We start from the raw sequence: 14239 nt of genomic DNA, 5'->3' as shown, positions 1-14239 counted from the left end.
GATAACATGCCCAGTGGACTCGAGAATAATTTTGGGAATTGTCTTAGACAGGAATCTAGCTTGGCTTACATTGGGGGAATAAATTGTGGTAATTGTCACGTTCACGTTTCCAATGGATCCTGTTACCAATAAAGCTCGGCCTTCTATGTCTGACCAAGTCTTAGTGACCTGAAAGTCGGTTCCCTTCCTGATAAGGATTCCAACCCCGCCTTTTCTCAGCGGGCCGGAGCTCCAAAATTCTATTCCACTTCGTTTCCCTAGTACTGGTCTTTCATCACCCTTCATATATTTGGTCTCTTGTAAGAGAAGGATATCAATTTTTGCTCTACGGAATTCTCTGGACCCAAGGGATGTCTTGGTCGGTGAGTTGAGACCTTTAACGTTAAGTGTTCCTACTCTTATGGAGCCCCTTCTGTGAGATTCAGCGGTCACCATTATTATGGAGTCTCAGTGTACATAATGTTTGACCGCAACCACTAACATGCCTTCCGTTCAATTGACCACATAACATTTCTCACTTTTTCAGTTTCTAAAGATGTCTCGCTTGCCCTTCGCTTAGTCTTGCCCCGTGCCCCTGTCTCCCTCCCCCTCCCGCCTTCCCCATCCCCATTTGGTGGCATCCATTCGAGCCCAGTTGAAAGCACTGGCCCGGTATCGAACCACCAGCGGAGACCGTTGCCTCACGGTCCCTTGCAATAATAAAATCAAAATAAAGAATAAGCCCCCACTACCCTTCCCTTGCACTTAACATACAAATCAAAGTTAAGCATCTGTCTCAATGTTAATCGAACAGCCAGTTATCAAACCTTGTGTTATCATGAGACATTTAGGTTAATTATATTATGTCTATCGGGGTCTATTTGTCCCCCTCTGGGTCGATATATTGCCCCTGCGAAATTTCCTTGAGCCTTTCACCCTTCTTCTCTTTAGGCCTTGAATGCGCCATTCTCTTCCATCCTTAGTTGGGCCATCTCGATCTTCTTTATGGCCTTGTGGGCCCACCAATTCCGATATACACGCTTTGATCTCTTTCTCTGAGCTCAACCTGATCTTTGCACCTTCATGTTCAAAGGAGAGGGAGAAAGGGTATCCCCATCTAGAACGAGTGTCCCGTTCCTTCAGCCATTTCGTGAGGGGTCCACACATTCTCCTGAGAGCTAGCGTCAGGGAGGACAGGTCTTGATAAATCGTTATTTGTGGTCCTCCTAGGGTGATCGCGCCCCCACTCCTTCCTTTCTCCAACACCCTGGTCTTGTCTTGGTATCGGTGAAACCGGGCGAGGATTGATCTTGGGCCTCCGGAGGGGCCACCAGCTCTGTGGATGCGTTCTGTTTTGGGTTCATCAATGGCTTTGTCTGCGACTAGCAGCTTTATGATGTCGTGAAGTGTTCGTTTAAGGTCCTCTTCCGTTTCCCCTTCTTGTTCTGGGATTCCAAAAAAGCGTAAGTTGTTTCTCCTTTCGCGATTTTCCAAATCGTCCATTTTAAGTTTGAACTCCTCTTCTCTCTGTCTGTTATTCTTTGTTCCAGCTGTGTCTCTAGAGTGTCTATCGAGGCTTGGTTGTCCTCCACTCCTTCTAGTCTGTCTTCAATGTTATCTAGGCGTTGTATGAGCTTGTCCATTTCCCCTCCTATATTGTCCCCCATGTCCTTTATCTCCGTCAGTAAGGCGGCTATGTCCCCTTTCGTGGCAGCAGTTTCAACATTCACGCTTGCCATGGTTGCCATTCTGGGGGTGGCGGATTAGTGAGCTGATGGAGCGTATGCGTAGATGGTGAGCTTCTGTTGTACGTTCATACGCTCTAGGTGCTCCCTTTGGCTGATACTTCAGAGTTCCGAGTGTTGCAGGTTTGAGATCTGAGGGGCCGGGGTCATTCAACAGGGGTCGCTTTGGTTCATAGTTTTCGCCGAGTTCAGTTGCTCTTGGATATCTTCCTCTGTCTCTTGGCTTTTGGCCTGGTCGTGGAGATTGTGCTGGATGAGTACTTGGTCACTGAGTTCAAAAGAAAAATGGTCTGTGGTTCTTGGTTCTAGTACCTAGCGTCTGCTCCCCTCTCACTTGTTGTCTTGGGTATATGTCGCGTTGTCTTTCTCATGCTCAGCAGTTATATTCAGTTGGGTGCTCCTTCAGTGAAACCTTGATCACGAGTGGACCCAGTATGGTTCCAGGGATTATGGGTATGTTTTAGGGTTCTGTATGGAGGGTAGCGCCGTGTCTCGCTGCGTGCTGTGGGAGCAGCTCTTAAGCGTCCATTCCGATATGCTGGAATGACGCAGTCCCAGTGTCTCTGCCGTGGTTTGGTGGGGGTAAGCCCTCCCCTGTTCTATATCTCCCAAACTTCCTCTATGGGGGTGTTCCTCGTATGCATCAGTGGAACCAATGCGTTTCCGGGTCGCGCGGGGGCCTGACAGCTGTTGAGGCTCCACAACGTTCGATTCTCTCTCTGAGAGTTTGGGCCTTCCTGTGTGCTAGTTGGAGGCACCAAGCCTTACGTGCAGATGCGCATCTATCCGGGCCCTGAGTGTATGATTAATGTCCCGTTCCTCCCTGGGCATCACACTCCGTTTGGCTGGGGGTCGAAGGGGTGCATTGGTGTAAGGGCTGCTGGGGGGAACGTATGGCTGGAGGCTGGGAGGGCGCGCGCAGCATGAGACTAGCACACGCAGGCCTCAGCTTCGTTATTGTTTCAATGCAGCTTCTTCACTCACCATGCGGTTGGAAATCCGGGGGTGTCCGTGGCCGCCTCCGAGCGGCTTACCCCTTTGCAGGACGTGACATGGGGGCCCGCAGGTTCACCACGGGTCTCGAGGCTCCGCAGGAAGGAGCTGGAGTCTCTTCGGGTGTTGGGGGCAGGGGCTGGCGTGCCACGGCTTCTCGTCTGGTGGAAAAGATGCAATATTTGCACGAAAACATGTCTGATTTTTCCCCAGATTTCTTTCAGAAGCCAGTGATCTGCTGTGATCCCAATTCGTATGCTGTAATGCTTTAGTTGGGGCCAGACAGTGGGGGCTTTTACTGCTTTTGGGGACCCGAAGCACGGAGCTAACACAAAAGAGGAGAGCATCCGTGCGCCCCTTGGTGGCCAACCATAGGAAACATTTTTAATATCGATTACAGTATGCTTAAAAATACATGCCCGAACGATTGGGACAATAACATATTTGAGCAAACTATTCCTTTAAGTTAAATTCTTACCCAACAGGGAGATTGCTGGCAAATTCTAGGGTCCCTTCCCACAAAAGGAATCTCCTTCCCCAACTCCTCGGTATTGAATGTTATTTCTACCCAGTCACTCTCCTTCTAGTATCAAATCCCTCAGCTCAGTTTTATCAGACTTCCTAGAGTCAGCAGACGACCCTAAGTAACAGGATTCAAAGAAATTACAACCCCAACTCAAACCAATAAGCGACCCAGGGATTCGATGTGAGCAGGTTTTTGAGCCTCGGGCTGCTTGGGGGCTTGCACTTAAATTTTAATTTTAGTCTGAAGAACAGGGCAAAAAGAAAAGGACATTTAATTTCTTACCAAATGCGTTATGTGTCCGTCGCACAAAATTGTACAATGCCCCCAAAAAATAAGGTGCATAAATGGCTTACCATGCCAACACAGACAAGTCGGCTGCATGCACTGCACTTGGATCCAAGAATCAGGAATTTTTCCTTGTCAGGGGTGAATGGATCTTTCATGACATAGCACTCCTCTAAGAGACTGGAAGAAACAAAACTCTGCTTTAACGCTGTGTGAAATTGCCTACTTTCATACATAAATCGCAGGCCGCAAATTACATATATTTGTATTCTAACCATGATAAAACTGTAGAGCAGCTGCTCAAAAAAGTGCATCTCAAAGAGATGCTGAATTGCTTAAAGATGTGAATCTATTACTACACCCAAATCACAGAAAAATACGAGGAAAATACTTTTTACACAAGACAGTGCAATAATTTGCATAAAAGAGTTGCTGCCCTAGCACTCTTTCAACTCCACTTTTATTAAACATGGAGCTGAGTGGACTCCATTTGTGGGCTAATTCACCTTCTGTTCTTTCTTGCCTCTTTGATCTTTCAATCCCTCATCTCCACCTGGGATAGGAGAGTTTTCAGCAAGTTGTGGGGGAGGGGCTGATGTTCCCTTGGGGTTACATGCATAAAAAGCTACTTCTCTATTCTCACACTTTCACTTGCTCCTCATCCTCTGCAAACCTTTCAACTACTCAACAGTATTCCATACCCCGGCACCCTAATCCCTCTCTTTCTTTCTTTCTTTCTTTGTGCCTCTGATTACCCAGGCTATTTCCCCAACAAAGTATCTTCTCTTAGTTCCTCTATTTCATGCTCTCCATCAAATTCACCAGCCGCAGTCTCATCTCTTTCCCCTCTACCTCACTACTATCCTCCTTTAACCCTCTCACTTATCTGGACACTGCTTTTCTATCTTGCGCTCACCCAACAGCCTCTCCCTCTAGACCCATTTTTCTCCTTGTTGATTCCTTCTATTTACACTCATCTCCATTCATATCTCACCTGTCTTTTTATTCTTCATGTACTGCCTCCTTTCCTTCATCCTTAAAACATGTTCTTACCATACCTATACTTAAAAAAACCTTCTTTACATCTATCAATCCCTTCATATTTCCGCTGTTTCTCTTCTGTATTTTCTATCCAAATTTCTGGAAAGAACACTCTATTCCCAAACTGTGTCTTTCTCAATCTTCATTCCCATCTGCCCCTCTTCAATCTGGCTTCCGTCTGGCTCTCTCAACCAAGATTCCTTTCTTCATGTTTCCAATTAACTTTGCACCTTACAGCAAGTTATTATCTATACTTATTCTTCTAAATCTTTTGGCTGCCTTTGACACAGGTGACTGTCCTACCCTTTTGTCCTCCCTCTCTTCTACTGGTATTTCTGTCTCTGTCCTGCAATGGTTTGACTATGAATCTGTGATCGCTTCTAATCTGTTTCCTGGGCTGCCCACTTTTCTTCTCCTTGCCCTTTACTCTTCGGTGTACCACTAGGATCTGCTCTCAGACCTCTGCCGTTTTCCCTTTACATTACCCTTTTCTCTTCTTTGATTCAGTATTATGGACTATCATGTCACTTCTATGCAGCCGATTCACAGATTTTCTGCTACTTCTCCGACTCTCTTCACTCTATTATTTCTTTGTGTTTCAGAGCCATCCAACCTTGGATGGATTCTCACTTTTTCCATCATAGCTCCTTGAAAACCAACATTCTCTTCCTTCCTTCTACTCCCTCTGACCTTTGTTTCCCCTCTGCTACTTTTGCCGTTCCCCGCAGCTCAAAACCTTGGTGTTACTTTCAACCCCGCGCTCCCCTTCTCCTCTCAAATTTCTAATACTGCTAAAACCTGTAATTTCCATCTTCACAACCTCTGTCGCATGCGTCCTTTACTCTCATTTCAATCCACAAAAACTCAATCTCCTTCCTCATTCTTTGTCATCTTGACTACTGTTCTGCTCTCCCTCTTGGAATTTCTTCTTCTCACCTTACTCCCTGATGGTAAGTCTACACCTCTGCTAGACAACTACTCTTTCTTCTACCTTCTCATTCCTCGATCATGTATTCCCTTCTTTTCCATTTCTTTTCTAGCTTTTGTCTTTGGTCTACTTTTCCATTTCCTCTCTATTGTCTGTAAAATGCTTTTACAGTCTTGCACCACCCTATCTTTCTGCTCTGCATTTGTTCCATTCTCCCTCCGGCCCTTAGATCACAATCACTCTACCTTCTTGCTGTTTCTAAATCTCAATGTGCCACTTCTCTTTTTCAATTGTTCTCCCTTCTTGTCCCTAAATCTTGAAACTCATGACTTCTGCCTATTCGCTCCTTTTCACCTTTACAGATTTCTTGCACTTGTTTTAAAACTCCTTTGCTCTCCCACCTCTCCGACACATAACTCTGGCCTACATTCCTCTTCATCATAGTACCACCTAAAATATTGATCTAAATAGTGTGGGCAGCATTTTGGCAAAAGTACTACATAAATCACAATAAAATACAAATACATATACATGGACTGGGCTTTTTATTCTATCTGTACTTCTGTTTGAACGGACGGTGGGATGGAGGAGGGTAGAGGGAAAAAAGAGAATGCATTTTTAAGACACGGGAGAGTTGAATTACTACGTCAAGGGGTTTGGTTTTAAGGGTGTGTGTTTTGTGAGGAATCTAAGGGTGTCCTCACTTCTTCCCACAATATATCCTCCTCTCAGGTGGCCAGGGAAAGACTGTCGCTATCAGATCCTGACCTGGGGGTGGATATATGAGGGAGTACTACCTGGGTGGAGGAAACTTGGGGAGTGTAGACGAGGCACCATTAGGTGAGACACAGTATCCCCCATTTCCCTTCCACAATGAATCCACCATCCTCCAGGCCTTTATAGGCTGTTGCCAATACCTTCCCTATATTTCCCATAAATCCTTCCACCATAGACACCAGTTAGTTACTGGGACGAGGAAGAAAGCCACCAGAGAAATACATCCTTTCTTTATTGATTCACACACATACACAAACCAGTTATGTACTGGGACCAGGCAGGCAGGCAAGAGCAATGCAGAACTCCAAGTCAGCAATGAGTGGTCTAGTCCTTTTCAGACCGATCAACCTGGCAGGAGGTTTAAAAGCGGCAAGAACGCTGCAATAGCCTTAGCTGTGGAAGTAGATCTACGGACTGCTGGAGGAGCGCAGACCTCTCCTGGAAGGTGGCGTGACAGACTGAGTGCTCGAGAACCCCGGTCAGATGCAGAGTGAATGCAGCAGGAAGCAAGGCTGAAGGAAGCTAGAAGCCAGCGATGAACCGCAGAAAGGGAACTCGTGTGACCATGCAAAGCTTCGGAGTGAGGCCCGAGCTGCGAGAGACGTATCGGTGGCAGGAGCAAGCGGCGGAGATACCATACCATACCATAACATAGGCAATCTATACCAGGTAATTTTCTTTCACAGGTACCGGAACAGTAAGAGCAGGTTCCAGCCCAACAGCACTCACAAAAGCACTTCGAAAATGTGCGACACCCACACATAATAACTGCAACTACTGCCTCAAACTTGTAATTGTAATTGCTCCTAGCTGCTGCCTCTGGGCTCTGCTTCACTTGACCATTTGCCACATTACATTGGTGAAATGGCACCTACCCTCCCCATCCCCTTTCCTTCCCAGCCCCAAAACTTGAAAGAGAAGGACCCCTTCCATCCTAATTAGATCTCTAAAATAAGCCTTTCATCTTCCCCTATAACACTCACCCAATTAAATGATTGCAATTTCATTTTACATTAATCGCTAAACAACTGCAGATGAAGAAAAACAGAATTTATGCAGGTGATTAAGAGGGAGCATGATTCATTGGTGGGGCGGTGGCAGAGAAACTGCCTGCGTGTGCAAGGTTTTATTCGAAGTTGTATGCCGGGGGGGGGTTCAAGACTCTGAGGAGCACAACAAAGGTATTTAAATGAAGTTGATATTCCAATTTTATCAGAGGAACCAGGACTTAAACTAGATGGGGCCATCACAGTCCACAGTCCCTTAAAGCAAATAAGAGCCTGTTACCAGGTGGCCTGCTTTTACAAAAGGTCCTCTGGTTCCCTGAACCCAAGGTTGGCCAATTTATATAACTCCTTCCCAGAATCAGGAAGGTTTGCAGCATCCATGGATGTGGCCTACTGTGATGCTTGAGCTAAAACATGGCACTAATGCGCAGTGCATTCTGGGGGCACTCAGAGCCATAATGGATATTTATTCCATTGCCTCAGTGAAAAGCTGCACTTGCTTTGCTAAAAAACATGCTTTCAATGTTATTCGTTGCTGAGCCTGGTATGCAGGCCTCAGCCAAGGACACAGCGCTAGGAATGTAAGAATCTACAGGTGCAGGCTGGCACCAGATATAAAAAGGTTTTGTTATGTCTTGCTATACTTGCGCCAAGGTCTCAGGATGAGTTATGGAATTGTTTTCCGTGGTGGTATAGAAGAGGGAAGCTTTGCTCCTTTGAGTTACTGTTGGTTGACCCGGCCGGCAACCAACTGTCACTCAGCAATGCGCAAGCGCTAATGCCAGAAGGTTTGAGAAATTGCCACCCCTTTTTGAGGAGGGCATATATGCGGAGCTCTGTAAAGGTCATGTGTAAAAAACACAAAGACCTTAGTCGGAGGGGGGGGGGGGCGCCTTCTTCCGACCTTCCCGTGGGCTGTTGTGCTCTCTGCCTGGCTGTTACCGGGCTCTTCCAGCCACTTCTGGCGAGATGAGGGATTCAGTTACGCCCATGGTGATGTATTTTCTCTTTAATTCTCTATCTTTTCTGTGATTTATTTCTGTTTTATCACTTGTTGCTTCTTAACTAGGAATAAATAGCCATATAAGTGCTCATCATTTCACTAACTGCGTGTCTGGTTGCGAGTTATTGCTCCGTCTACCTGCGTTCAAAGTATTTGCTCTGCTCTGAAAATGTACTGGTGATAAATAACTGTCCGTGCAGTCTTGGCAAGCAATACACTTTGGCGACGAGGATGGGATATTTGTGATGAATTGCTCCAAATATTAAAGAATCTGTTTGAACCCAGATAGGCTTTGCTTACATTGCAAGCAAAAGTTTGTTTTCATTTGGCAGTGAGCGTTGGACTGTGGTAATCTGTTTTTTTTTTTTGCGTGTGCGTGCCTGCGCGAGTGACTGCAGCATGGAAAGGAAAAAAAAAGAGGTTTTGCAAATTACTGTAATGATGAATAGCTTGTTCAGGAAAAAGGGTGTCCCCGGCTGGCGGTGAATGGCCCGAAGTTATGATTCCAGGGTGGGCTAAAAGCCCATATGATAAATTAGCACAGGTGTGGGCGTGCGGGGCTGGTCTGAGTGAAACATGGGACAGTAGTTTGGGAGAAGCTGCTCCGTCAGAAGTAATGCTTTGTTTACAGCAGATTTTAGTGGAGAGGGGATGGGAATACAATTCTTTGGGCAGGCGGGGGGTGGGTCCTCCTGCATGCCTTTAGGAAAATATCACAAAAAAATGTAGAAATGAAAGAGCATATTTTGCAATAAGAAAAAGAGTTAGCTGCCGAGCAGCAAATAGCTTTGATGCAGGAAATTCAGATTCAACTTTTTAAAGACAAGGCTGATAAATATCAGGCTGTGGCAGAGCGGGCCACGGTTAGGATAGCTCGCTACAAGTATAAAAAGAGGCGAGGGGGTCAAGCAAAGGAAAGTGGCAACTTTAATCGCTACTGCAGGTGTGGATTGGGACCCTGATAAAGGGGATGGAGACATTTTTGACTCAACAAGCCCAGAGAGTAGCTCGGCAAATGAGTCAGATTCTAATGCAGAACTGAAGCAAAGGACAGTGGCAGTGAAGTCGGTTAGGAGACGGCGTGCCGGACCTCAACCGCAGAATCCTGCAGGCGGGGTTGTGGATTTAACCACGCTGGAAGATTACACCCAGCAGGAGGTTGGGGAAATCATTACTCGTTTGAGGCAAAAGTCAGGGGAACCTTTACTGACATGGATGGTGAGATTGCTAGATGGGGGTGCCGCAGGGTTGTTGGTAGATTCCACAGACTCACCGCGCTTTTTGCCTTTGTCAACTGACACCAATGTACAGGAGGTCTTAAGGGCAGGGCCACCCCTGATGACAATGGGCAGGATTCACAGGTGTCTTTGTTGCACCTAGCAGCCCAAGCATTTAACCATAAGTATCCCATTACCACAGATTGGCCTAGCGAGGAAAAGAAGTGGTACAGTTTGAAAGAGGCGATTCAAAAGGTCAGAGAGCATGCTATGAAGGAGGCAATTCATTCACCTCTGCAATTCTATTGCCACCATCCAACTAAACCATCCCAACCTCACCCTTCTTGGAGACTTCAACATATGGCTCGACATCCCCACCAACCCTATGACATACTCCCTGGTGGACGGTTTAGATGCAATTAATCTCCAACCCCACATAATCGGCCCGACTCACTATAAAGGACACACTCTTGATGCCATCTTTAGCTCCAACACCCTGATTCATCTAATGCCGCCCACCCCTATCATCTGGTCCGATCACTTCCTTCTCACGTTCGCCATCCACTCACCCGAACCCCTTCCCGTACTCGTATCCGAACCTCCAAACATACACAAATGCTGGAAGAAACTAATAATCACCCCGGACCTAGCCGAGGCACTCCTCCAGTCTCCACCACCTACCTGCCATCTCAACAATCACCTAACCCCTGAGGCCTTTGATTCATGGCTCAACACATCTCTGATGCGGCTCACCCCCTCGGGCAAACCATCAACCCGCCGTGGCCTTTTCCCCAGATGGTACACCCCTGAGCTGAAGACCACTAAACGACAATACAAATACCTAGAATGCAAATGGCAGAAAGAGAAAGCCCATGAGAGCAAGACCTCCTTGGCCCGACACCTGTATCGGTACAAAGCTGAAATCCGGAAAGCAAAAAAAGCCCCCTACATCTCCCGAATCCTAAACTGCAAAAACCCAAGCAAAGAACTTCACAAAATTATCTCGGAATTCACCAATCCGGCTTGTAACACAACCATCCCGACCGCGTCACAATCACTGTGTGACTCTCTCTCCCTCCACTTTTACTCCACGGCTATCGAAAGGACAACAACTCTAACCACCAAACTGGCTCTCTTACAGCCACCAGGCAATCCTCCGCCCGTACCGGACAGCCCATCAGCTGCGACCTCTACGCAACCAACGTTCAAATCCTTCAGTCCAATATCACCGGAACAATTCCTCAAACTCCTATCTGCCCGCAAACCATCTGGATCACCATTGGACCCCTGCCCAGCCACAACCCTAAAAGAAATCTTTGCCTCCACCTGCGCAGGAGAACACGCAAGATCTATCATAAATGCCTCCCTTTCTTGCAGTGTCTTTCCAGACGCATTCAAATTGGTGCACGTCAAACCTCTAATTAAAAAACCTTTGCTCGACCCTCTCGAGCCCAAAAACTACCGCCCCATCTCAAACACCAGGTTCCTTGCCAAACTCATTGACCGAACCGCCTACTCCAAACTAAATGCCTTTGTTGAAGCCAACAATCTCCTAGACCCCGCCCAATCAGGATTCAGAACCCGTCACGGAACTGAAAGCACCCTAACCTCGATCTGGGATGACCTTAAAATGACAGCTGACTCCGCGGGATGCGCCGCACTAATCCTTCTCGACTATCGGCTGCTTTTGACACGATCAATCACTCAATCCTCCTTGACCGCCTCCACTCCCTAGGAATACGTGGAACCGCCCTTAAATCGATAGCGTCGTTCCTCAAAGACAGGCACCAAATAATGACACTCTCCAACTTTACCTCCCAAGCCCGACCAGTCGACACAGGAGTCCCACAAGGAGCATGTCTATCCGCCCTCCTGTTTAATCTCTACCTGATCACCCTCCCACCAATAATTTGTTCACACAACATCCTGTGTTACAATTACACCGACGACACTCAACTAATTCTAAAAATCTTGAACGCGAAACCCAACTCCCAACCTGATCTGGCATCCTGCCTCCTCAACATAAAACGCTGGATGACCCAAAGCCACCTCTTGTTAAACCCCTCCAAAACAGAAATCATGGTTTGCGGCAACTCCGATCTTCTTCCCCACCCACTACCCTGGCCACCCGCCATGGGCAACTCACCGACACCCTCCAACACAGTGAAAATTCTTGGATGCAACCTGGACTCCGACCTAACACTCTCACACCAAGTCAACAATGTCTCAAAGTCCTGCCACTACCACCTCAAAAACCTTAGGCGCATCTTTCCATATCTCTCATTTCCCAACAGAGTTTCTGCGGTCCAATCAATCGTCATATCAAGACCGGACTAAGGAAACCCCCTTTACCTCGGAATTCATGCCTATCAACTGAATAAACTCCAAAGAGCACAAAACGCGGCGGCCAAAGTGCTACTTGCGCTCAGTCCAAGAGACCACGTATCCCCAGCCCTCAAGACACTGCACTGGCTTCCAGTAGCCCGTAGGGTGGCCTTCAAAACCTTATGCCTCACCCATCGAGCACTACATAAAACTGGACCATAATATCTTCAAGAAAAGCTAATACCTTACCACCCCACTCGCACCCTTAGATCAAGCTCAGCCGGCCTCCTAGTAATTCCCAAGACAAACTCAGTCAGGTTAGGCGGAGCATCATTCTCAGCCCTGGCCCCAACCCTATGGAACTCGCTCCCTCCCCACATCCGCCTAACGTGAGGACTTAACGGCATTCCGCAAACTACTGAAAACCTGGCTCTTTCCCTAAAACCAACCGGTTCCAAACCAGCATCATCAATCATCACAATAACACCGACCCAGCAAACCACCAAAAAAATAAATTAAAAAAAAAACAAAAAAAAACAAGTACAGCTAAACTAACCAAACTGTAACCTACAATGACAAGCAGAACTAAAACGAGTAATGAAGATCTAAACAGTTAAGTGGATAATAGGAATAAATCACTTAGAATATAGAAAGCGTGGACAGCAGATGAGCGTGGAGACCGGATGAGCGTGGAGAACGGAAGAGTGTGGAGGGCGTGAGCGGATGAGTGGGGTGAACGAATGAGTATGGATGAGTATAGATGAGTGTGGATGAGTGTGGAGGATGAATGCTGTTCGCGGATGAGTGTGGAGAACAGTCGAGTGTGGAGAGCAGATGAATACGAAGAGCAAATGAATGTGGAGAACGGAAGAATGTGGACAGCAGTTGAGTGTAGGGAGTGGTTGAGTGTGGACAGCGGTTGGGCGTAGAGAGCGGAAGAGCGTACAAAGCGCAAGAGCGTACAGAGCGGAGGAGCGTACAGAGCGTGCTGAGCGGAAGAGCGTGCAGAGCGGAAGAGCGTGCAGAGCGGAATACCGTGAAGAGCGTTGAGAGTGGAGGAGCGTGGAGAGCGGAGGCGCGTGGAGAGCGGAGAAGCATAGGAGCGACTGAATGGGGGAGCGACTGAATGGGGGAGCAACTGAGTGGGGGGAGCAACTGAGTGGGGGAGCGGATGAGTGTGGAGAACGGATGAGTGTGGAGAACGGATGAGTGTGGAGAACGGATGAGTGTAGAGAGCGGAAGAGTGTAGAGAGCAGAATAGTGTAGAGAGCGGAAGAGTGTAGAGAGCGGAAGAGTGTAGAGAGCGTATGAGTACGGAGAGTGGATGAGTGTCGAGAGCGGATGAGTGTTGAGAGCTGACGAATGAGGAGGGCGGATGAGTATGGAGGGTGAGAGGGCTGAGGGGGGAGACCGAATGAGTATAGATGAGGGTAGATGAGCGTGGAAGAATGAACGCTGATGGCAGATGAGTGTGGAGGGCAGTGAGTGTGTAGGTCGGTTTGAGTGTAAAGAGCAGACGAATATGAAGAGCAAATGAATGTGGAAGATGGATAAAATGTGGAGAGCACATGAGTGTAGAGAGCGGTTGAGTGTAGAGAGTGGTTGAGTGAAGAAAGCGGATAAGCGTGGAGAGCGGATGAGCGTGGAGACCGAACGAGCGTGGAGACCGAACGAGCGTGGAGAGCGGATGAGTGTGGAGGACATGAGCGGATGAGTGGGGAAAGCGAACGAGTAAGGATGAGTGTGGATGAGTATACATGAATGTGGAGGATGAATGTTATTGGCGGATGAGTGTGGAGGACGGTTGAGTGTGGAGAGCGGATGAATATGAAGAGCAAATGAATGTGGAGGACGGAAGAGTGTGGAGAACAGTTGAGTGTAGTGAGCGGTCGAGTGTGGAGAGCGGTTGTGTGTAGAGAGTGAAGGCACGTGAAAAACGGAAGAGCGTGCAGAGCGGAGGAAGATGCAGAGCGGAAGAGCTTTGAGAGTGGAGGAGCGTAGAGAGCGTGGGCGCGTAGAGAGCGGAGAAGCATGAGAGCGACTGAGTGGTGGGAGCGACTGAGTGGGAGGAGCGGCTGAGTGGGGGGAGCGACTGAGTGGGGGGACCGACTGAGTGGGGGAGCGGTTGAGTGTGGAGAGCGGTGGGGGGAGCGACTGAGTGGGGGGAACGACTGAGTGGGGGGAGCGGATGAGTGTAGAGAGCGGAAGAGTGTAGAGAGCGGAAGAGTGCAGAAAGCGGAAGAGTGTAGAGAGTGGATGAGTGTCGAGAGAGGATGAGTGTCGAGGTCGGTTGAGTATAAAGAGCGGACTAATATGAAGAGCAAATGAATGTGGAAGACGGATAAATATGTAGAGCAAATGAGTGTAGAGAGAGGTTGAGTGTAGAGAGAGGAAGAGCGTGCAGAGCAGAGGA

The 14239-nt window shown here is 47.8% G+C and overlaps 1 protein-coding gene across 1 annotated transcript in view; it reads right to left on the bottom strand.

The window, feature by feature from the left end:
* CDPF1 (cysteine rich DPF motif domain containing 1) overlaps positions 1-14239 on the bottom strand; it is a 292088-nt gene that overhangs the window by 99191 nt on the left and 178658 nt on the right. The window contains exon 3 of the mRNA XM_069628180.1: positions 3597-3708. Within this exon, the coding sequence (XP_069484281.1) occupies positions 3597-3708 (112 nt within the window). The remainder of the gene's footprint in view (positions 1-3596; positions 3709-14239) is intronic.

Source organism: Ambystoma mexicanum, chromosome 12 (assembly GCF_040938575.1).
Source record: "Ambystoma mexicanum isolate Mex_15411 chromosome 12, UKY_AmexF1_1, whole genome shotgun sequence".
Classification (NCBI taxonomy): Eukaryota; Metazoa; Chordata; class Amphibia; order Caudata; family Ambystomatidae; genus Ambystoma; species Ambystoma mexicanum.
The sequence above is the reverse complement of the archived record's forward strand: the minus strand, read 5'-3'. Positions and strand labels throughout refer to the sequence as shown.